General features: G+C 41.4%; 1 protein-coding gene across 7 annotated transcripts in view; it reads left to right on the top strand.

Annotated features, from left to right (window-relative positions):
• Ablim1 (actin binding LIM protein 1) overlaps positions 1 to 22,917 on the top strand; it is a 271,582-nt gene that overhangs the window by 202,052 nt on the left and 46,613 nt on the right. For all 7 annotated transcript variants that reach the window (XM_058581323.1, XM_058581322.1, XM_058581324.1 and 4 more), the window contains exons 7-8: positions 18,549 to 18,636; positions 21,656 to 21,714. In XM_058581323.1, coding sequence (XP_058437306.1) covers positions 18,549 to 18,636; positions 21,656 to 21,714 — 147 coding nt within the window. The remainder of the gene's footprint in view (positions 1 to 18,548; positions 18,637 to 21,655; positions 21,715 to 22,917) is intronic.

The following is a 22,917-nucleotide window of genomic DNA, read 5'->3' as shown; positions in this document are numbered from 1 at the left end:
CTCACGGACAGTGTTTAATCACTGTGGTCACCACGTGTGTTATTTTCCTATGTAAAGCTTGTTTAACTTACAGTAACTGTCCCCAAGATATCGTAGCCATTCCCATTTTACTCTGTGTTAATAAGGGTGAGGTGCTAGCCCATGTCTTGTATTGTCTTTTTAGAATTCCACAGGATATAGAATGTTGGAGCTGGAAGGTTCCCTAAAGGGCCCCTAGTCCACCGTTCCTACAAATAAGGAGCCTGAGAAATGGAGAGAATAAGCACCCAACCCAGGGTCTCACACATCAGAATCTGGGTCTCCTGAGGCCAGCCTAGGGCTCTTTAGCCCTGTGGGCTCTTTGTCATGGGGACCGTGACAAAGCAGGAGGCTGTCTGTGGTATGTTCATCCCACTCTGGTGGAAGGAGAGCTGTAGTATCACGAGGTGCACCAAGCCCAGTGTTTGAGCGCCCTTGTAGCTCAGCACAGAGTCCAGGCTGCTGGGCATCGGGGAAGCCTGACCCAGTGGCCCCGCCTGTGTCTACTTGCAGAGCCACTGCTTTAGCCAGGCTTCCCCATATGTCTCCTCTGAGGAACTGGCTGGCTTTGACCAAGCTCTGCAGACTTTGCTGGGGAGTCCTCAGAACCCAGTGGGTCTTCTGCCAAGGCATAGCGCAGGCCATCCATCGGCCCTGGGCGCAGTCTAATACTTAGAAGGTCACAGAGCTACATCACCACCAAAAATGGAACCCAGATTTCTCTGAAGCACTCACTTGTTGACATGTGTGGCTTGGGCTGTAATCTGGGTCCCAGTATCCTGCAGGGTCACTGGTTCACCTCTGGCAGGTCCCCTGTCTGTGAGTGGTGCCTGGTAGAGCAGGCTCAAGGTAGGACCCCTTCCCCCCACCCGCAGGGCACCTCTGGCTTATCCTGGCTGCAGTTCCCAGCACCTGTCCTCTAGAGGAATCTAGAGGACTCACCCAGCATGTAGGGGTCTGGAATGTGACTCCTGTGCCTCTTTGCAGGATACAGAAATGCTTTGGTGGCCATCCATAAGTGTGAGCCTGCCTTAAGTGTACACTTATTTGGGACATGGCCAAGCTCGGGGGCCCTGAATTCCATCAGACATCTCCCTTCCTTCTTCAAATTCATTCTTAATTCTGTTTTTCTTCCTTCTGACAATCAGAGCCCATAGGGATAGTTGGAGGCTCCCCTCCTGCTGCTCCCAGTACAACTATGGAATCTGCACTCCCTGGATTCCAGGCTGGAAGGCGTGGTTGTTTGTTAAAGGGGATGAAGTCCAGTCACAATGGGAGAGGAAGTCAGACAAGGATGTTTTTAAAAGCAAGCTGTGTTTTTTTGACCGCTCCAATATTGGTTCCCACCCTGAAGGATCCTCTAACCCAGGGGAAGAAACAATATTTTTAGTCTGATAGTGTACTGGAGACAGCCCAGGGCTAAGCCACCTGTAAAACTGTCCTAATTGCTCAGAGGGGTGGTCTTAGTGGAGGTAATTTGTAAGGATCACCCAAGACTCCAGAGCTGTACATAGAGCTCGATGTTCTACCCAGCTCCCAGGAAGCCTTAGAAGACGTATTTTAGGATAGAAATACCGATGAAGGAAAAGGAGTGGGGTAGGATGGCAGAACATTTGTAATCCGTGGGGAAGCATAGGTATCACATGGAGTGTACTTTATGGAGTATGGAGTGTACTTTAGAGATATCAACTTGGCAAAGAAAATCAGCTGACAAAACTGGAGTCTAGTCCCAATTATTAGATGGATTTGGAGTAATCTGTTTGCTGCACACTATATAACACATTTAAATATTTTTTAATTTAAAGCATCTGTCTTCTGCCTGTTTGGTACAATTTTCAATTCATGACTGATATTAAATGGAGGGGACTTGTCCCATTATCTGGTGCTGCCATACACCTTCCCACCCCCTCTTCCCACTAAATGCATCTAATTGTACCATTTGGTCACCGGAGATTGAGTGCCCGAGAGCAGCTGGTCTGGAGAGCCTTTGGGTTGCTGTGATTGTACATTCCTGACTCTAGCATGTTATTGTGTTGGACAGGAGACCAGGAGTGAGATCATGAGTAACAAGAAGCCTTGAGTTTTTGCCCTGGCGCATGAGACAAGAATTATCCAATTGGGGTTAGATTTCAAGAGTGTGGAACTTAAAGGCAAATATTTACCTTCTGGTGTTAAGAAAGAAAAGGATATAAAGCCTTTGACCTTGAGCGTAAGGGTAGCATCTGAGTGGGAAAGTATGTTGCAAGCAGCCACCGCGGACAGACTTCTCATCATTCCCGTCCTGGAACTGCGCTGATGTCTTCTTATCACGTAGAAAGCAGCAGCAGCTGACTTGACATCCCACTCAGGGTTCACAGTAATGTTCTCTTGGATGCCAACTCTCTCCCTCTCTTGTCTGACTTCCTGAAGAGACCCCTTTAAAATGCCTTTCAGAGTTAATTATTTAGAAAGAAAATGGCCCCCAGAGTCACATTATTCAAAGTGGAGTTATAAATAATGTACATTTCATTTATCTGTACAGCAACCCTGTAAGTTAGGCAGAACTGAGACTTTTAGGACCTTTTTTCATGATGGAACATCTAATTTTTAGTAGAATAAGTTCTTTTCAGAAAGTGCATTGGATTGGGGGTGACAAGGAAAGATATCCAGTCATTCTTGTAAGTTTAGTACAAGGTCCAACCTAACTGATTTCTCAAACCCCCACCCTCTTACTATTCCTGACAGTGCACACACAGGCACTAGTGTAGCCTTACAAGGAGTCTAAAATGATCCAAATGACCACTCCTCAGAAGACCCCAGGGAACGGGACCCTTTTCTTGTCAATGAGCTTCAATGATCACTTTTAAGCAAGTTGCTGTTTTTCAAGGGAGAAGCTTACAAAGGTCTACTGACTTACCTGGATGTTTACTTCCCAAGCTCCATCATGATAATTTATAAAGGAAGAAAAGAAATGCTTATTATTTTTAAGCTGTCCAAGCTACCAAAGCGATTTCAAGTTCTTCTGAGCCTTGATCTGTAGCAGGTGTGGAGAGAGTGAAGAACGAACTTAATAAAAACCCCTGGATGTAAACACTAGCTCTATAACTCTGGAGACTTGACTTCATAGGCTATAAATAGGCATAACAATAGTAGGGTACTTCACAGAGTGTTGGGTGAATGAAATGTGAACGTGCATTTCTAAGCATTCAACTACAGAACAAGTGCAGAGGGTATTATTAATAAAGATAATTGTTACGGGAGGAAAACTTTCAGCTCGATCACGGCAAGAAAAATGAGATCCTTTAGAAACCACAGAAATCCTCAAACATCGAAACCCAATTTGTTTATGCTGCTTCCAGTGGGCTTTGGTCCTGACTTTAAAAAGCCACTTCCGGGGCTGGGGATGTGGCTCAAGCGGTAGCATGCTCGCCTGGCATGCGTGCGGCCTGGGTTCGATCCTCAGCACCACATACAAACAAAGATGTTGTGTCCGCCGAAAACTAAAATAAATAAATAAATAAATATTTAAAAAAAAATAAAAAATAAAAAAAATAAATAAAAAGCCACTTCCGAGGCTTCCTGGTGAACACTGTTGTAAAGTGACCCAGGCATTGCCAGCCGCTGCTGGCTGATTTCAAGTCAATTTGGGAATTAAATCTGGGGGTTATTTGCATTCCATCCACGCGTCTCCCTCAATTCAAAGGACACTAACAACAGCAGGAGGAAGATGAAAGGAGGATTGACAGCTGCTTGTGGCACTCTGCAGGTCCTGGGATAATGGATACCTGATGGGATTAAACTGCAGAGCATTTACGTAGAGACCATTTTATTAAAAGATCACTCATTTCACAGAGGTTAGAAAAACACTTTGGGAATTCATTTGGCAAAGCACTCTTAATGTGACTCTTCTTATTTAATTCCTTTAAATTCCTCTTGGATTAAAATGGTAATTCAAGGCAAAACCCTCTTTGGACAACTGTTTGGCCATAGCTTCTGAAGCTGAACGTGAGCTTACGCTGTGACCTTGATGCATACCTTTTACTTGTACACGTGTGTCTGTTGTGTATTGGGTGAAATTTAGCCACAATTCAAATGTGGCTGTAATTCATCAAAAGACATGGCAAGAATTTTCTTAGCAAGCCACTCAAAACAGCTGGAAATGCTAAGTTCATCAGGAGTAGGGCGGAAGCAGAAGTGTATGGCGGTGCAGGCTGGTAATCCCAGCTACGTGGAAGACTGAGGCAGGAGGATAGCTAGTTTGAGGCCAGCCTGGGCAACATAGCAAGACCCTCTCACAAAAATCAAAAGCCAAACAAACAAAGCAAATAAAAAATAAGAGTAGAATGACTAAATAAAATGTAATATATTTACATAAAGAAATATGCAATCATGAGATTTAGTGAAATAGGACTACATGCAGCCTCATGGATAATTCTCACCAAGTGTCAAGAGAAAGAAGCCAGTCATATTTGCTTTCATGTATGAAAAAACACTAAAAACAAGCTAAACTAGCAAATGGGTTAGAAGTCAACATAGGGATTAAGAAGACATAGTCACTGGACAAAGACGCAAGGGTGTTTCTGGGTACAGCTAATAGACTCTTAGATTTGAGTACTGGTTACAAGGTATGTTGCCTTTATGAAACTCTACCCAGCTGGGCTCTCAGGATTTGTGTATTATCCACAGAACGTGCTATACTTCAGTAAAGACTTATTTCCAAGAAAAAAGCAGAGGCACACCTCTTTCCCTCACCAAAGAAGGAAAATCAAAGTGTTTTCAAGACTTTCTTGCTGCCTTACAAGGGAGAATAATCTGGTGTAATAAGTTAAATGTATGGCATTTTTGCTGATGAAGAAAAGAAAAAGTCAAGCTACTGAGTGGGCTACAAACCAGAACTGCACACCAAGAGCCTCAACCCGGAATGCCAAGTTCAGTTAATACCCAAGGAATTCAACAGCACACCCTCCAAACTCTGTCGTGTTTCTTAATAACTTACCAGAAGACAGTGATGATGATTATACTCATGCTGTTTTATCAGTTCCTCCCTCAAGAAAGGATGCTTGGTTTCTGGGAGATGTGAATTGAGTTTGAAAGTGCTGGGCAGGCTGCATCTGCCTGGGATATTCACCAGGATTTAGGATTACAGCATTTCACACCATGAAGGTCACCCATGTCAAGAAATAACACTGAAAGATGGTGACTAGGCAGAGCACAGAGGGTTTTTAAGACAGCCAAACTAATCTGTATGACACTGAAATGTTGGATATGTGTCAATATAAATTTGCCCAAATCCATAGAATATATAACACCAATAGAGAACCTGTTTAAATGGTAGACTTGGTAAACTCATGTGTCAGTGTCAGTCACCAGTTATAACAAATGCGCCTGCTACACTCAGGTGTGGGATGTTGATAGTGGGGCAAGCCGTGCGTGTGCCAGGGATGAGGCATATGGGGATGCTAGTTTCCACTTGGTTTTGCTGTGAGCCTGAAATTGCTTTAACCAAGTCTATTAAAAGAAAAAAAAGATGGAGATAGTTGACTTTAAAAGAAGACTTGGTGTCACTTTTAGTGGAGTGTTGTTTTGTGTATAACATTTGGTAAGGTCCAATAGTTAGAAGCAGGAAGGATAAAGTATAATTTTTATTAAAGACTTTAAAATGATCTAGTCTTTCTTTAGCTTTAGCAAAACTGTGAAATAAGAAGACTTCATTTTGTACAGTAACTTTTATGTGTATTCTCACAAAAAAGTTGAGAGATGACAAATGGCACAGGAGACCTGCCTTGCCAGGGTAGACCTCATCAGGGACCAACTCGTTGGCCGAGCTGCTGGGGACTGGGGAGACACGATGGACCAGTGATTCAAGCAGTTGGACAGACCTGGATTCAGGTCCAGGCCCCATCCAGTGCCAACTAAGACACCTTAGGGACTGATTTCCTCATTTCCCTAAGCTTTGATTTCCTCATCTGTTAAATAGCTGAGTCCCTACCTCACCGTGTTGCTGGGAGAGTCAGAGGGATGAGGTTAGTGAGGTGCTTAGAATAGTATCTGAAAGAAGTAAATACTGAAATTACAGCAGGGGACTGGAAGTTCATCTTTTACTTCTCTCTTGGCCAACAGGATTGTTCAGGAAATGGTTACTAATCGGTTTAGAGAGTTCTCTGCTAGGCGTTTCTGTTGGCACAATGATTCACTGGACACTTCTGGAGAACTTGCTCCGTGGAAAAAGAGAGAGGTCCTAGATTTAGGAAGGGACAGGTGTGGTCCATGTGTAGGTGTGACACATTCTTTAAGGGATTTATAATCTCCTGGGACAGAGTTGGAGAAGGCTCACCTGCCTTACTGGTTCCAGTTGGAACTTTGCTACCAACTCACCTTTGATTATTTAATTTTCATAACAATCTCATGTGGTAGGTTTTCTTATATTGATTTTTATAGATGAGAAAATAAGTTCAGGAAAATGTCTAAGGCCCCACTTTTTGCAAGGCCAGAATTTAGACCTGGGATTTCTGGGTTCCAAAGCCCATCTCTCCACTCTGGGATACATAGTGGGCTGGGGCAAGTGGTCCAGTCATAGTAATAAAAGGAAAAATTAAACAAGTGTATATAAGCCCAAGGTAGAAGAGGTTAATTTCAAGTGTAGAGATCTACCTTTGTTTATTTCAGATTCACCTTTTGCCTTAAATGTAGTTATTAAATCTGCCTTGGAATTTGGCAAAAATCCCATTGTAACCAGGTACAGTGGCTCACTTCTGTAATCCCAGCAGCTTGGGAGGCTGAAGTAGGAGGATTGCAAGTCCAAGGCCAGCCTCAGTAATTTAATGAGGCCCTAAGCAACTTGGCAAGACCCAGTTGCAAAATAAAAAATAAAGGGAGGAGGGGAGCTAAGGATGTGACTCAGTGGTTAAGTGCCTCTGGGTTCAATCTCTGGTACAAAAAAATTTATATAGATATATATATTTAATGTATATTTTGTGCAGACATGTTATTCTCTTGGTTTGTAAAAGTACTGTGTTGCATGCTTTGTTTACATTCAGCTAAGAAATATTAGAAATATATATATATATATATATATATATATATATATATATATCCCACTGTAGTATCTTTTAATAACATACAGGATTATTTACTTAGGGGCCTAATATAAGTGAAGCAAGATAAGGAATGATATAGTGGTATTAGTACAACAAAGTTGACTTTATTTGCAAAGATTTAGGATGTTCCCTAGTTCTGATGGGTGTGTGACCTTGATCTTGGTGCAGCAGTTATTTGGCCTCTGAACCTCATTTGTTCATCATAAATGAAGAAGAATTATTCACCTATTTCAAAGGATCAAAGAAAAAACAATTAAATATTGTGTATTAAAGCACACCATAGAAGAGTCACTCCAAGGATTCACAGCAGCTATACCAGGTCCCTGTTTTTTTTTCTCCACTTCTCATATGATTTTGAGCAAGTTACTTCATTTCTCTGCAGTTGACTTTCCCTTCTTGTCCAAATAGTATTTCCTCTGAAGACAGAGAAATGATGATTAGATGAGAAAGCTATTTTAAAAATCCCTTTGAAAATGTTTTAAATCTTCAAACAGGGCTGGGGGCATAGTTCAGTGGTAGAGTTCTTGCTTGACATGCTCAAAGCCCTGGGTTCAATCCCCAGCATGACAAAAACAAATAATAAATAAAGTCTTCATCCAATTGTTAATAATTGAATACCACATATGTACATTGGACCATCTCTACCTGCAGATATATTTTGCTTTGGAGAAAAAAGTCCATATTTTTAAACAGCTTCCAGGGAGAATCTGGGCCTCCAGGCAGGAATGAAAACATGTGCACCCTCATTGGTCAAGACTTGGTCTGGAAGTGTAGCTCGGTGGTAGAGCACTAGCCAAGCTACGGGTTTGGTCCGGAACAGTGGATTCTGCTTCTGGTTAGGTCTTTACCCCTCCCCTGCCCTGCCCTGCCCTGTTGGTCTGTTTTAGTTTTTAAGTCACCCTGTCTGTTTATTGAGCAGTGGTTAATATACCACAAGGCATGTCATCATAAGCGTGCAGTTGATCAGGACGTGTCTACAGCTGTGCGGTCACCCCACAGCGCAGTTCAACTGCCCATCTGCAGTCAATCCTCCTCCTACCCATTCTCAGCAGCCACTTGTCTCCTTTATCTCTCGTTAGTTTGCCTTCTCTAGAAATTTTGTATCTGTGGAATCATGGAACATGTGTGTAGCTTTTTGTGTCTGCCTTCTTTCATAAATATGCTGATTTGCCTGTTTCATTGCACATATGAATGGGTTGGGAGCATTCCGTTGTTTGAATGTCTTCACCAGTGGAGTGCATTGGGGTTGTTTCTGGATGGGGGCTGTTAGGAATAGCGCTGCTGCGACATTTCCCACGTAGGCCTTTGTGCGGATGTGCTATTTCTCTCGGTTTGGAGAAGTTCTGTGTTGCATGGTTTGCTTACAATCGGCTTTTTAAATCCCTGCCTGAGAGGTTTCCCGTGTAGCTGTGTCACTTTGCGTTCCCAGGAGGAGCATGGGAGGGTTCCCCTTTTTCCATACCCTCCTTGACACATGGTGGGGTCCGTCTTCTTATGTTAGCCAGTATAATTGTGTGTGGTGGTACTTCACTGTGGTTTTAATTTTACTTCCCTAATGACTAAAGATGTTTAAAATATTTCCATGTGTTTATTAGGCATTAACCTATCTCTTCAGTGAGAGTTGTCTTCTTCTTCTTCTTCTTTTTTTTTTTTTTTTTTTTGCCTTTTCTTTTTTCTATGCTGGGGACCAAATGTATAGCTTGGCTAGTGCTCTACCACTGAGCTACGCTTCCAGACCAAGTCTTTTGCTCATTTTGTAATTGGGTTGGTTGGCCTCTTAAAACTGAGTGGCAGACTTCTTTATATAATCTGAAGACAAATCCATTTTCAGATATATGATTTTTGAAAATTTTTTTTCTAATCTCTGTCAAGTCTTTCCTTTTTCTCCCTCTGTGTGTGTGTGTGGGTGTGTGTGTTGGGGTACTGGGGATTGAACCCAGGGATGCTTTACCAGTGAGCTACATTCTCAACCCTGTTTATTTTTTTTTGAGATAGAGTCTCACTAAGTTACTTAGGGCCTTACTAAGTTGCTGAGGCTGCCCTCAAACCTAAAATCCTCCCACTTTGGCCTCCCCAATTGCTAGGATAATAGGTGTATGCTACTGTGCCCCAGTCTGTTTTCTTGATGATATCTCTTTAAGATAAAGATAATTTAATCCTGATAATATTCAGTTTATTGAGTTTTTAAAAATGGACTATGCTCTTGATATAATAACTAAGAAATATTTGCCTAAAAAAATATTTACAAAGATTTTCCCCTATATTCTCATCTAGACATTTTATGGGCTTTGTTTTTTTCACTTTGGTCTATGAGCCATTTTGAGTTAATTTTTGTGTGTGGTGTGAGGTGGGGATGCAATTGCTATGGATATCCGGTTCTTCCAGCATCCCTTATAAGACAGACTGTTCCTTCCCCATCAACTTGCCTTGGTACTTTATTGAAAATCAGTTGGCCAAGAACATGTGAAGTAAATTTCTGGACTCTCTATTCCACTGATCTATAAGTTTATTCCAATACGTAAACCATGCTATCTTGATTACTTACAGCTTTATAGTAACTTTCAAAATTAGATAGTTTAACATCTTCAACTTGGTCTTGTTCTTTTTTGCTCTTGGCCCTTTACATTGCCATATAAATGTTGGGATCAGCTTACGAATTTCTACATGCAATTCTGCTGAGGTTTTGATAAGGATTGCACTGAATCTGTAGAACACATTAAAGAGACTGGTAGTATCTTTTAGAGAGAGGTGCATTTACGGATAACATTTATTTAAATGGCATTGTTAAGAATTTAACTGCCTTAAAGTTTTTGCACCTTATCGGAAGGGGATGAGAAAGCAGCAGCCATCTGCAGAAAGCTGACATGCATTTGCCCTGGGATGCTGTGCCTTCTTTTATTCTTTATCTCCATTAAAAAAAGAGAGTTGCTGCTGTCTTAGGTTTTGAGCAGGTGGTCAAAAGGAACCAGAGGATTAGAGACTAATTTTCACTCTGAAGTATTCTATGCATCCTAACTCAGAAAAACAAGCTACACAGCCCATAAGCTCAGGGGGTTTGCAGCTGGAAGGCAGTGGGGCTGAAAGATGCTCTCATCTATGCAGATTAGCTTTGCACAGGCTTGCAAAAGCTGTCTGGGAGGACTGATTTATTCACCTTTGCCCAGGATGCAAACTTCAGGCCAAGGCATGCCCTCATTATCCTGCCTGTTCCTGATGCTACATCAGGAAAAAGGCTTCCGAAGCAGGTGAGTGTTCAGCTTGGAGATCAGGCCAGTCCAGTTGTAGCTGACACCTCTCCCAATTCAGCAGGGGAAAGTGGCTATAGAGAGGCTGAGTCAGCCCAAGCTGGAGCTGAACAGGAACTTGGGTGATTCCTGTCTCCCTCCCTACCCATGCACCTGTCACGTAAGCAGCACAGCCTTGCTCCTCCCTCTGGCTTGCTCATCTGCCTTCCGCTTTGGAGTTTTGATTCCATTCAGACTGGCATTTTCCTAGTTCGTAATGATCTATATAGATTAATTTGGGGGTTTATAAAATTTTTTAGTTGTCAATGGACCTTTATTTTATGTATTTATATGCGGTGCTGAGAGTCAAACCCAGTGCCTCACACTTGCTAGGCAAGCACTCTGCCACTGAGCCATAACCCCACCCTCCTTATAAAATTTTATTAAAAGAAGCTAATTTATGGGCCCCACCTTAAAACCATTGAATGCAAAGGTTCTTGAGTTGTTTCCAATAAAGTTAGAATACTGAGTTTTTGCTGATCCATGAACCAAAGCTATGTTTAGGGCAGTCTTAGGAACCGGAAAACAGAAAGCAATTTGTTTATTCCTTTGAGGATTCTAAGCTCCATCTCTGAATCAAGTTAGATCTTTAAAAAAAAACTACAAAGGGAGCCTTGATTGTGTAACTTCCCCTATGGAAGTGACTTCATGCAGTGGTCTTTCAGTGCCACACCCTTGGTAGTTCTGAAGGGTCTCTGTGAGAAACAACCTGAACACATTCTACCATCAGGGAAATTACTATTGAAGATATTTTTTGGTTTCATAATTGAAGGTCCCCAACTGAGAATCCCTTTGGTCTTGTGGGAAGCAGTGGTCAGACATGGGGACCTAGAGTTGAAGCCTGGCTCTTCCTTCTGGAAGCACTGGGGGCTTTGGTTTAGTTTCCTTTCCTGTGGAGTAAGACTGTAAAATGTCACCTATGTTATAAAGTTATTGTGAGACAAGTCACTGAAGGTACCTGGCATAGTGCCTGGCACAGAACAAAGACTTATGGAACTTCCGCCTACGGTGACTGCTATTGATTTAGAGTCAAGAAAGCTTGCCTCTCTGGTGACAGTTTTTCAGGCAGTAAGACTTTTGTGTCCCATTATTCTCCTTTTCTGGCTTCAATACCAAGAGACTCAAATTACAATAAGTATATTGGTAGTCTCTGAAGTTTTAAGGTTTTGATTAATTGTTCTTGACCCTTGGCCTTCTCTAGTAAGCCTCTGCAAGTCTTTTCAGAAGAAGGTAGGCAGAGCTCTAAATGAGTAAAGGTTGACCTCAGGGATATAAGCTGGGGTAGAGTACTCCAAGAGGAAGAGGGTGAAGAGAAGCTAAGGACAGTTTGCAGTCAGGAGCTCAGCGGGTTATCAGATAGCAGATTGTCCAGGGAAGGTCTCCATGATCATAGTTCTCTTTCTCTGTGCCCAGTAGACCCAGGGCTCAATCGAGCCCTCAGAATTTTTCCTGACTCTCAGACACTAGGGAGTTATTTGTTAAGCTCCACTCCTTACCATCAATAATGTCCTTTCTTTATCTTAATAGCTTTCTGTGAACACGACCCTGTGAGTGTATAGCAGTGTGTGATTTTATACAGAAACACAGAATTTTATAGCTGAATGGGAGTTGAAATTATCTGGTCCAGCACTTTTTTCACATTTTTCAGATAAGGGTCCTGGAGTTTGGAGAGGGTAAGTACTGACATACTTGAGACCCCATAGCAAGTTAGAGGATAATACTCAAAGCTCCTAATTTAAATCATAGAGTCCTTTCCTTATACCTGGTTTCCATAAGGAATTCAGAGCCGCTTTCTCCCCTTGCAGACAATAGGTTTCATCAAACATTTGGTGTCTTAACACTGAATTTTGCCTTAGAGGAGATAGTATTTCCCCAGAATTCTAGATTGTGGGCTGAAGTTCACACTTTAAATTAGAAATTAACCAAACAGTGTTAATAACCAGAAACATCTGATTCAACCAGTGCTATTAAAAACAAGCACATTTTAGCACTTTAAATGTATAGGCAGGTGCTTTGTAAAACTCAGCTAAATAGGCAAATCATTTATGAGCTGAACGTCAGCCAGCATGTGGTCTTTTGCCATGTGCATTTAATATGTGGGAATGCAGAAAATGAGATTAGGAGTATTTTGAGTGGCAAGGTGCAAAGATGGACAGAGAATAGTGAGGGTCATCACTCTGGCAAGCTCTGGCCTCTCAGAATGTGGCTAGAGCTGCAGGTTGTGTGCCAACAGTCACCTGTCACAACAAGGCCCTACTGTGCTTCACAGGTTAGTCATCAAGAGATGACTAACTTTCCGGCAGGGAATCATGTTTCTCATCTCTCCTTGTGGGTGCTAGTTAATCTTTCATTTTGTTCATGATCTGAAATACTTTTCCTTCTTCTAAAAATGACACTAGATTAAATAACTGATTCAGCTATATCCAGTTCTGGGTGGTTGGTTTTAGCCAGTGTCTTCAGCTCTTTTCAGCTTTTCCAGGCCCAAGAATTATCACGGTTGCTGGTGTAAAGAGAAATGAAGCAGAGTGGGGCTCACCCATGAGAAGGAGAGGCTCCTTTGTCCTTGAGCCCCTGACCCCACAGCCCTCTAGGCCTGCACTGTTCCAGAAGCAGAAAGACTCTCGGAAGCTCTCAGACTCCCTGTGGCCCTGAATTTCTGGATGTGACATGAATTTGTTGATGTGTTCAGAATCTTGGGATAAAGCAAGTGCATGGGTCAAGACAGCTGTCCTTGGCAATGTGATGGTTTTATTTCTTAGCAGGGTTTGTGCTAATGATTCCATCCATCTTGTGTGACAGTTGACCCAACATACTAACTCTCCTATGCCTGTGTTTGGGAAAAGTGCATCTGTATAGCCACACTCACAAGTCTTAGGAATGGCCCTGAGACCATCTCTGCACAGAGAGCTAGTAGGTTGTCATATTCACCACCACCACCACCATCATTATTATTATGTGCAGTACATCACACCATTTTCAGAATGTCACTCAGTTCTTCATCCAGTGACAATGTAAGGCAGTTACAGCAGTGGAGTATTGCACGGTTATTGATACTATTGAAGAACATACCCTCCACTTCTAACTGCATGACCACAAGCAAGTTGCTAAACCTCTCCAGACCTCATATGTCAGGTAGGGGTAATCACAGTTCTGTCCGCTTCAGGTGATTGTGGCAGATTCACTAAATGTTTATGAAGTATGTAAAACAGTAACAGACACCAAAGAATCCCAATAAAAAGTTCATTTTTATTAGTTTCATCTCTTCTCTGCAATAGAAGTTCCTAGTCTGTGATTTGCCCAAAATCATATTTCAGTACAGACTGAGGTGAAAACTCAAGCCCAGGTGTTGTGACTCTAGGGGTCATGGGCTCTTGCCTCTAGGTCCTATTACAGAGTAACATGAAAACACATTCCTGTTGTCAGCAGCTGAGATGATACAAAAGGCTGCTCTTTGCCCATTCCTACCTCTCTCCCCAGAGGTAACCATAACACACTAATTGGTTGACATTCTTCTCTCTTCTCCATGCCTGGATACTCATAAAAAAAAACCATATACACATAGTATGTCCCTCTCATATGAAAAATGGCAACACTGCCGGCCTTGGAAGACTGATCAGCGGTTTATGTAAGTATTTTCAAGCACTTATCATGGCACCAAGAAAGATGTTAGGGTCCTTTATGTATAGAGATTTTTGGGTTTTGTGCATTAATTAGTCAGTATTTGTCTTTATTGTTTCTGGGTTTTTCCTTGCTTAGGAAAGCCTTCCTATCCCACGTTTATTGACAGAGCCTTCTATATATTCTTCTTATACTGCTTTAATCTTGTTTCTACTTTTAGTTTTATAAGTTCTTTGAAATTTGTTTTAGTGTAGTTATGATTTAGGAATCTAGATTTATTTTTCTGTAAGTGGAGAACCAATTGTCTTCATCACTTTATTATTATTATTTATTGATATTATTTTGGTGTGCAGGAGATCAAACCCACATGCTAGGCAAGTGCCCTGCCACTAAACTATCATCATCATTTATTGAGTAATCTATTCTTTTAGTGTATTTGAAATACCAAAGTTAACATACTAAATGCTCTTATATGTATGAGTATAAAATTGGTCTTCTGTTCCATTGATTTTTTCCCCCTAACACTGATATTTAAGTACTTTAATTATTTTAGACTTAGAAAATAATCTTATATCAGGAAAGGAAAATTCCCTCTCTTTGGTGCTCTCTTTTTGAAAAAATGTCTTTGTATTTTTGTGCATTCTTTTTCTTCCATATGAATTTATGGGAAAAGGCCATATGTCAAGGAAACCTATGGCTCCCCCCTCCCTCCCTTCCCAAAGGAAACTCCTCTGAGAATTTTTTTTTTAAATTTTTATTGTTGGTTGTTCAAAACATTACATAGTTCTTGATATATCATATTTCACACTTTGATTCAAGTGTGTTATGAACTCCCATTTTTACCCCGTATACAGATTGCAGAATCACATCAGTTACACATCCATTGATGTACATATTGCCATACTAGTGTCTGTTGTATTCTGCTGCCTTTCCTATCCTCTACTATCCCCCCTCCCCTCCCCTCCCCTCCCCTCTTCTCTCTCTACCCCCTCTACTGTCATTCATTTCTCCCCCTTGTATTTTTTTTCCCTTTCCCCTCACTTCCTCTTGTATGTAATTTTGTATAACAATGAGGGTCTCCTTCCATTTCCATGCAATTTCCCTTCTCTCTCCCTTTCCCTCCCACCTCTCATCCCTGTTTAATGTTAATCTTCTTCTCATGCTCTTCATCCCTACTCTGTTCTTAGTTACTCTCCTTATATCAAAGAAGACATTTGGCATTTGTTTTTTAGGGATTGGCTAGCTTCACTTCGCATAATCTGCTCTAATGCCATCCATTTCCCTGCAAATTCTATGATTTTGTCATTTTTTAATGCAGAGTAATACTCCATTGTGTATAAATGCCACATTTTTTTTATCCATTCGTCTATTGAAGGGCATCTAGGTTGGTTCCACAGTCTTACTATTGTGAATTGTGCTGCTGTGAACATCGATGTAGCAGTGTCCCTGTAGCATGCTCTTTTTAGGTCTTTAGGGAATAGACCGAGAAGGGGAATAGCTGGGTCAAATGGTGGTTCCATTCCCAGCTTTCCAAGAAATCTCTATACTGCTTTCCAAATTGGCTGCACCAATTTGCAGTCCCACCAGCAATGTACAAGTGTACCCTTTTCCCCACATCCTCGCCAGCACTTGTTGTTGTTTGACTTCATAATGGCTGCCAATCTTACTGGAGTGAGATGGTATCTTAAGGTGGTTTTGATTTGCATTTCTCTGACTGCGAGAGATGGTGAGCATTTTTTCATGTACTTGTTGATTGATTGTATGTCCTCCTCTGAGAAGTGTCTGTTCAGGTCCTTGGCCCATTTGTTGATTGGGTTATTTGTTTTCTTATTGTTTAATTTTTTGAGTTCTTTGTATACTCTGGATATTAGGGCTCTATCTGAAGTGTGAGGAGTAAAGATTTGTTCCCAGGATGTAGGCTCCCTATTTACCTCTCTTATTGTTTCTTTTGCTGAGAAAAAACTTTTTAGTTTGAGTAAGTCCCATTTGTTGATTCTAGTTATTAACTCTTGTGCTATGGGTGTCCTATTGAGGAATTTGTATTAGAAATTCATTGCATTAACAGGTTCATTTTAAATAAATCAATATCTTCATAATATTTAATTTTCCCATCCAGAAATATTACATGTTTCTATTTAGGCCTTTTATATCCATTAGTTAAGCTCTATAATTTATTCCTTATATAGATTTTTTTTTGGTGGGGATACCAGGGATCCAACTCAGGGACACTTGACCACTGAGCCACATCCCCAGCCCTATTTTGTATTTTATTCAGAGATAGGGTCTCATTGAGTTGCTTAGCACCTCACTAAGTAGCTGAGGCTGGCTTTGAACTCTCAATCCTCCTGCCTCAGCCTCCTGAGTTGCTGGGATTACAGGCATGTGCCACCACGCCCTGCATCATTATACAGATCTTACATTGGAGGGTTTACTTGTTGCTATTACAAACGAAGACCTGTTTTCCCATTACATTTAATTCTTTTATGATTTTTTAATCCAGTCACTTAACTGAACTCTTCTATTAGTGATAACTATATTTATTTATTTATTTTTTGACTTATCACATTAGCTAAGACCCAAACAATGTAGAAATGGTATCGGTGAACTTTGTCTTCTTTCTATCTGTAATGAGTGAACTTCTAATGTCTCACTATTAAATATGATAAAGACATTTTATCTGCCCAGAGAAGTTTCTTTCTATTCCTAGTTTACTGAAGGGTGTACTTTTTATTGCAAACTATACCAGATTCCTAGCAAGGACCCTTTATTCTTTCACCTATGTTGTCCCTGAGAATCCAGGGATTGTCCAAACCAACTTGGACCTCAGTACTGAGGTCCTAGCTGAGCCATCCTGTTTAGAACTAAAGTCTTCTTCCTTGTTCCTTTCACTTACATTTGATACAAGATATCTTTTTTTTTAAGTATTTATTTTTTTAGTTGCACAAAGTACATTTATTTTATTAATTTTTTTAATATGGTGCTGAGGATTGAACCCAGGGCTTCACACTTGCTAGGCAAGCGCTCTCCTGCTGAGCCCCAGCCCCAAACCAGATGTCTTCAGGGCAGGAGCTACTTCATTGCTTCTCTTACTTCTCACACCCCCTGCCGCAATTACCACCCACTACACCCACACGACGGAATGAGATGGACATCATTACCCTAGGTACGCGTATGAAGACACGAATGGTGTGACTCTACTTTGTGTACTACCAGAGACATGAAAAAGTGTGCTCCATTTGTGTACTATGAATCTAAATGCATTCTGCTATCATAACAAATTAGAACAAATTAATGAATGAATGAATTTTTAAAAACACAAAATAAATAATTAAAAAAATGAAAAGCAAGTGGACAAGAACACCTTTTCTGGGATTTTCTGGCAGGCACCAGTGAAAAGATGTCATTTCTAGCTTTAATTTAAAGAACTTTCTTTCTGGCTTGGATCATCTTGAAGAGCTGACAACATCTCATGCTCTGGTTGCCAAGGGGCTTTTGTAGTTCCTGCAGGAGGGTGTGAGAATGAAATCTCAACCTGACCTCTAATTTCCTGTTGGGGTTTCACACAGGTTCAGAAGCAGGAAGTAGCCATAACTTTCTCAGTGCTGTCTTTGCATGTGGAAGTAGCCATAACTTTCTCAGTGCTGTCTTTGCATGTGGGGGTGGGGGGAATTCATAGTTGATTGATAAAAATGTTTTAATGACAAAATACATTTGATAATTTTTAGATGGTGAAGATTTTTTTGCTAAGCTTGAATGAAAGTATTGTGGTTTTGTCTAGCTTGCATTTGAAGCATGACTTTAATGTGACTTGTCACCTGTCTAGAGAATTGTCCCTGTGTCCAGTGACACTTTGCTTTGGGGTAGTCAACACTTACAGTGATGACATCTGTCATATTTAAGTATGTGAAATGCCAGAGAATAATGCAGAGCTACCTCAGTAATGTGCTTCCTCAGAAAACTCTTAACATAAAACCTTGGCAAAAGATTACTGAAGGCAGCATAGGAGAGAATTTGGGTTCCTTCTGTGTAAAAAGCAGTGAATGATGTCTTTTACGATGGTGTTTCTTGCCTTGATGCATGCTGGGTAGATTTTATCATTTCTCATGTTTAAGCCAGGAAAGCAAGAACACATTAAGTATAAAGATCACTTATTTTTTATTGCTTTCATATAAACTGACATTAGCTTCCAACATGAATTCTGTGTTCCTGCTTTTGAGGTGGGGTTTTTGGGAGATGGCATCAACTCATCTCAGGCATATGGTGTGTAACTGGCAATGATCCAGGCAAGTCCAGGACAGGAGAGAATTGGAAGCCAAAACTCCTGAGGGGCAAGGCAGCCCCACTGTGGCAGGAACAAGTAGCTGGCCTTCGGGCCTTTCTAGTTCCAGCGAGGTCGAGGTCAGCTTTTTCACATATAGGGCTGTTGCTGTGGGGAGTTTGGTCAGTCAATTATTTTCCATATCTCAGCATCTTCTCTTTTCTTCTGAATCCAAAAAAGAGCCTGGAGCCATGTCAAGGAGCCGGCTAAATGTCCCTGCCTTTTCTCTTGCAGGCAGGTGACAAACATTATCACCCCAGCTGTGCACGATGCAGCAGATGCAACCAGATGTTCACAGAAGGAGAAGAGATGTATCTTCAAGGTAAGGTGGACTCTTTCCCACTCAGGGAGAGAAAGCCTTCTGTGTTTGTTGAATTGTTTTTAGAGAAGGAGGCATTTTATTAGCTGAGAAGCTACCCAAATCCAATACAAATGCGGCCAGAAGTTACCTCATCTGTTAGCTTTAATCAGCCAAGCAGTTGCTCGCTGGCTGGGAGCCCCTGGGGCTGTTAACAAATGAGCTGAGTGTGTTGCTGCTTGGAAAGAATGAATAAGATTCCATGTTCCATAAGAGGGAAGAGTGGCAATCAGCAATTCCTCCCCCACCTCTCCTCAGGAATATGTTTGGGAAACAGAAGATCGAAGGAGAGAAAGCTTTCTAGAAATTTCTAGAAGTGTCCCTTATTTGGTGGCTCCTTTTCCTTTTCTCCTTTCACTGTCCTGTGAGGATGGTCTGAAGTCTCCCAGCATGCTCTTCTCTGGCTTTCCAGAAGAAAAGCTCACATTTGATGCATTTCCTCACAGACACATTTCATCCTGTTCAAACAGTACAGTTCTCCTATCAAAATAGAGAATGAACAAGCACACGGGCAAAGTCCCTACACAAGAAACGGAGACGTTTCTGGTGACAAGGAAATACTCCTTTCCAGGGAGTCCTTAGATTTTTCTTAATTGAAAATAATTTTGAGGAATGTTCCCAGTGTGAAACGATGATCCATCTTTGTTTTCTCCCAAATCCCAAAGCCTCTCAGAGAGGATTTAGGTGCAGATTCTCTACCAGCCAAACAGCACCATCTGCACAAACATTTTACTATTTTTATCTTTAAAAAGAGTCATTAATTAGACAAGGTTCATCAGGAAAATTAGCGAGAACTGTAAGAGCGGTTGCTTATTCAGTTCTGATAATTGCTGGGTCTCGGTTCCTCTGCCTCTTCTTCACTCCCCCTTACACATAACACCATGCGACTGTTTAATGAATGGTTTGCTTTGCTCTCTCGATTTTCTTTCTGTGCAACTAAAAGTCTGTAGAAATGATTTTCGAGGGTTAAAGGACCGTCTTGGCTATTCCCTCAAAAATTGCTGGCAAGGCGAGAAATGGACAACCCAGTGTCATTTCAGTTTTAGAGTGATCACTCTGAAAAATTGCAGTGGAAAACACCACCGAATGCTGAAGGGCCTCATGGGAACGCAAGTGACAAGCACTGCATCTGTGGTCTCATGGGGGCTTCATAGGACACGTGTTCCCAAGGACAGGCTGTACAGCTATAGTGGCAATAGGCAGGTGTCGCTTTGCATTTTTCTGCACAAAGCAGATCGATTCCCCATGTGGTCTCTGGGCCTGCTTTTAGATTTTGGTGTGTCACTTACTCCCAGGACAGACACAGGAGTACACGTCAACCTATGTCTGCTCGGGTGCAGTTCTGCACGTCCACAGCGGCTCTGGAAGCTGAACGCAGGAGGGTGGTTTCAAGTTGTGCACAAATATAGCACATTTACAAGATGGGCTACCTTCAGAATCCCAGGGATTGTTCTACATCTCTGGAGTTGTGCTGTGGTACCCTTTGCCTGCCCTCTCTGCACATCCTTGAAGAATGAGCAGTTTCATCTTTCTCAGCATCTGAGAGTCACATTGCTGGTGTGTCTGACCTCTGAGAACAATGCTGCCATTGTGTGCAGACTGTGTTCCGGCCAGTGCCCCCCCTCAGCAGCACCTTCACAGCGAAGGTTCTCCCGGCCTGGGCCTGACCTCGGCTCTCCACATTAAGAGATTTCCTGTGCTTTGTAGTTAGCCTTTGAGCCAGAGTTAGTGCTGAAGGGACCGGTGTGTCTGTCTGGGGTTTGCTTGTTTGGTTTTCTTTCTTTTTTTTTTATTTTTGGCTGTGGGAGAAGCAAGGTAGAGGTGATTTTTAAACAGTTTACAGTTTTCTTCTGGTATGGAATATATTTCCTTGTCATTAATTGAATATTATTTTAGCTCAGTGGTATAAAGCAATTTAGGTCAGTTTAATATGGTGACTTTTCAAGTACACAGAGGTTATGCTTAAAGAAATCAAGACTGAAGCTATAAAATACAGAAAGATTGATGTTCCTGCTGAGACTGTTATGTGTGTCAATTTCTCACTACTTTCCACTTAGAAAAAGATTGACTTGGGTTTTTTTAAGTGCTCAGACTCTTCTGCTGCTCCCGATATCTGAACAAACTCTTAGGTGGACGTGGAACTTGCATAGTGGTATAAATGGCCCATACTTATATAGTACATGTATGGTCTATACAATCATATGTCAGGCCCTGGATTCTGGAGATAAGAGCTTTCTTTAAGAGGTAAGTGTTTTGCTTAATTCTGTGCTGTGGGTTCTACCCATGAAAGTACTTCATAGAGTGAGAAACTATTGATCCAGGTATAAGAAATAACACCAAAATAGTTGTGTGACTAGTTTAAAACTGAAACTTTAAAAAAAAGTTAATTAAGCGGTTGCAGGATTCATAATGTAATTTTAACCTGGCTGTCAGTTATTTTAATTTCCTGCTTCAGGATAGGTGACTATAGAATTGGGTCAATGAGAATTTAGTGAGTTTTACTTCTGGATCTTCTATATACAAACTATCTATAGCCAGAATATTCTGGATATAGACTACCTAGTTTGACTTTATTTCTCCAACCAAATAGCTTGATTGTTTTGATGTTCTGTCAACATGGCTTATATATCTGAAATTAAGTGCAGCATGTAGCAAGCACTCAGACTTTACTTTTAAAGGATAATAATATGATTTAAAGAGAAAAACTAAATAGACCTATCAAGAGCTAAAATACCTCTTGCATTAAACCATTCTTGTGATCTAGAACTATGACCTTTATGAGCAAGCTTGGGCCAGATGAGGAAACCTCACCTAGGGGTTGGAGTTGTTTGACTTCAGTGTCATAAGCCACCTGGGCATGGGGCCCTAACACTCTCCTATGACAGGGAAAGAGGAATATGAGCCACTCTCAGAAGCTCAGTTCACTAGGACTGCGGCTTCTCTCCATTTCCTTTACTCTGAGCGGTGCTTCATGTCTTTCCAGGGTCCACCGTTTGGCATCCCGACTGTAAGCAATCTACCAAGACAGAGGAAAAACTGCGGGTAAGGAAACCATTAGAACCATAATGCCAGGTGCATTTGGAGGCCACAGGTTTCATAGTCACAAATTCTTGGGGCAAGGGTTGGGGTGAAATTACTTTTTACTGATTTGTTTTTTCTCATAGCAAACCAAGTTCAAAGGCCTTTTGGTCAGCTCAAGGGGTTCTTTTTTGCCTTAAATTTATTGTTGTGATTTTTACTCCACATGCTTGTGTTGGATAAAGTAAGCCCTGCCTTTCTGGTCAGCTTAAGGCATTCAAGCAAAAGTCCATGCAGATGGGGAAAAAATAATTCACCCGGTTCTAAAGCCAACATCTGGTGACCTTCCTGCAAGATGGCTTTGTACTGAGCCCGTGATGCCCTGCTTCCATCCATTGCTCTCAAATCCAAACTCAGTGGAGCAACCTCCAGCTCCAAATTGATGACTTGTCAGATAAAATCTTAGGGGAAAACAATGATGAGCTCAGACATGCAGGTTGGTCAATATTCAGAACTCCTCCAGATGACAGTATTTTATGTTTCAGAAGCAAATACCATTGTCACGTTGTGATTGTAATCTGGATCCTGATCACACGTCCCTAGTTTTTCATCTGGTCTATGAAGGTTTTTGTTTTGTTGTTTGTTTTTCCCCCAGAGCAATAATCAGACTGAATCTCAGTCCCTCAGTTTAGCTAACTTGAGGGTACAATGGAAAAATGGGAGCGTGACCTCACAGCATTTGCTATCTCAAGGAAAAGAATGATCTGGATTTATTTTGGAGGCCAAACTCCAGTATGTGGAATGCTTTCTTATCTGCCCTGAGCAGGCCTGTGTTACATGACGTGTGTAATTCCAGCAGAGCCATGGTTCACCCGTGGGACCTGGTCACCGACGTGTGACTTGTGAAGGGATGACTAGGCTTCTGAGAAATGGTTCTCAGATTTCAGATCCCTTTGCTTGCCACCTGAGTAATCGCATCTCTTATTTTCTGGTGCCTTTTATTTATTCTCTTCATTGCAACAGACGTATGCATAGGAGCTTTCTCCCCTTTGCTTTTATTTCTCTCTCTCTCTTTTTCTTCCTCAGATGTCATCTGTGTATCAGATAGAGACACTTTGCCATTTGGATATTTTAGAAACTTGTCCTTTGCCTGTAACCCTGAACAAAAGTAGTACTCTTAGAATTCACAGTTATTATGAGCAGATTTTAAGTAGAAGTTAAAAGAAA

The sequence above is a fragment of the Marmota monax genome, unplaced genomic scaffold (assembly GCF_021218885.2).
Source record: "Marmota monax isolate L192 unplaced genomic scaffold, Marmota_monax_Labrador192_F-V1.1 WCK01_AAM20220418_F8-fsc00004, whole genome shotgun sequence".
NCBI classification, from domain to species: domain Eukaryota; kingdom Metazoa; phylum Chordata; class Mammalia; order Rodentia; family Sciuridae; genus Marmota; species Marmota monax.
Note: the sequence above shows the minus strand (reverse complement) of the source record. Positions and strands in the feature narration are given on the sequence as shown.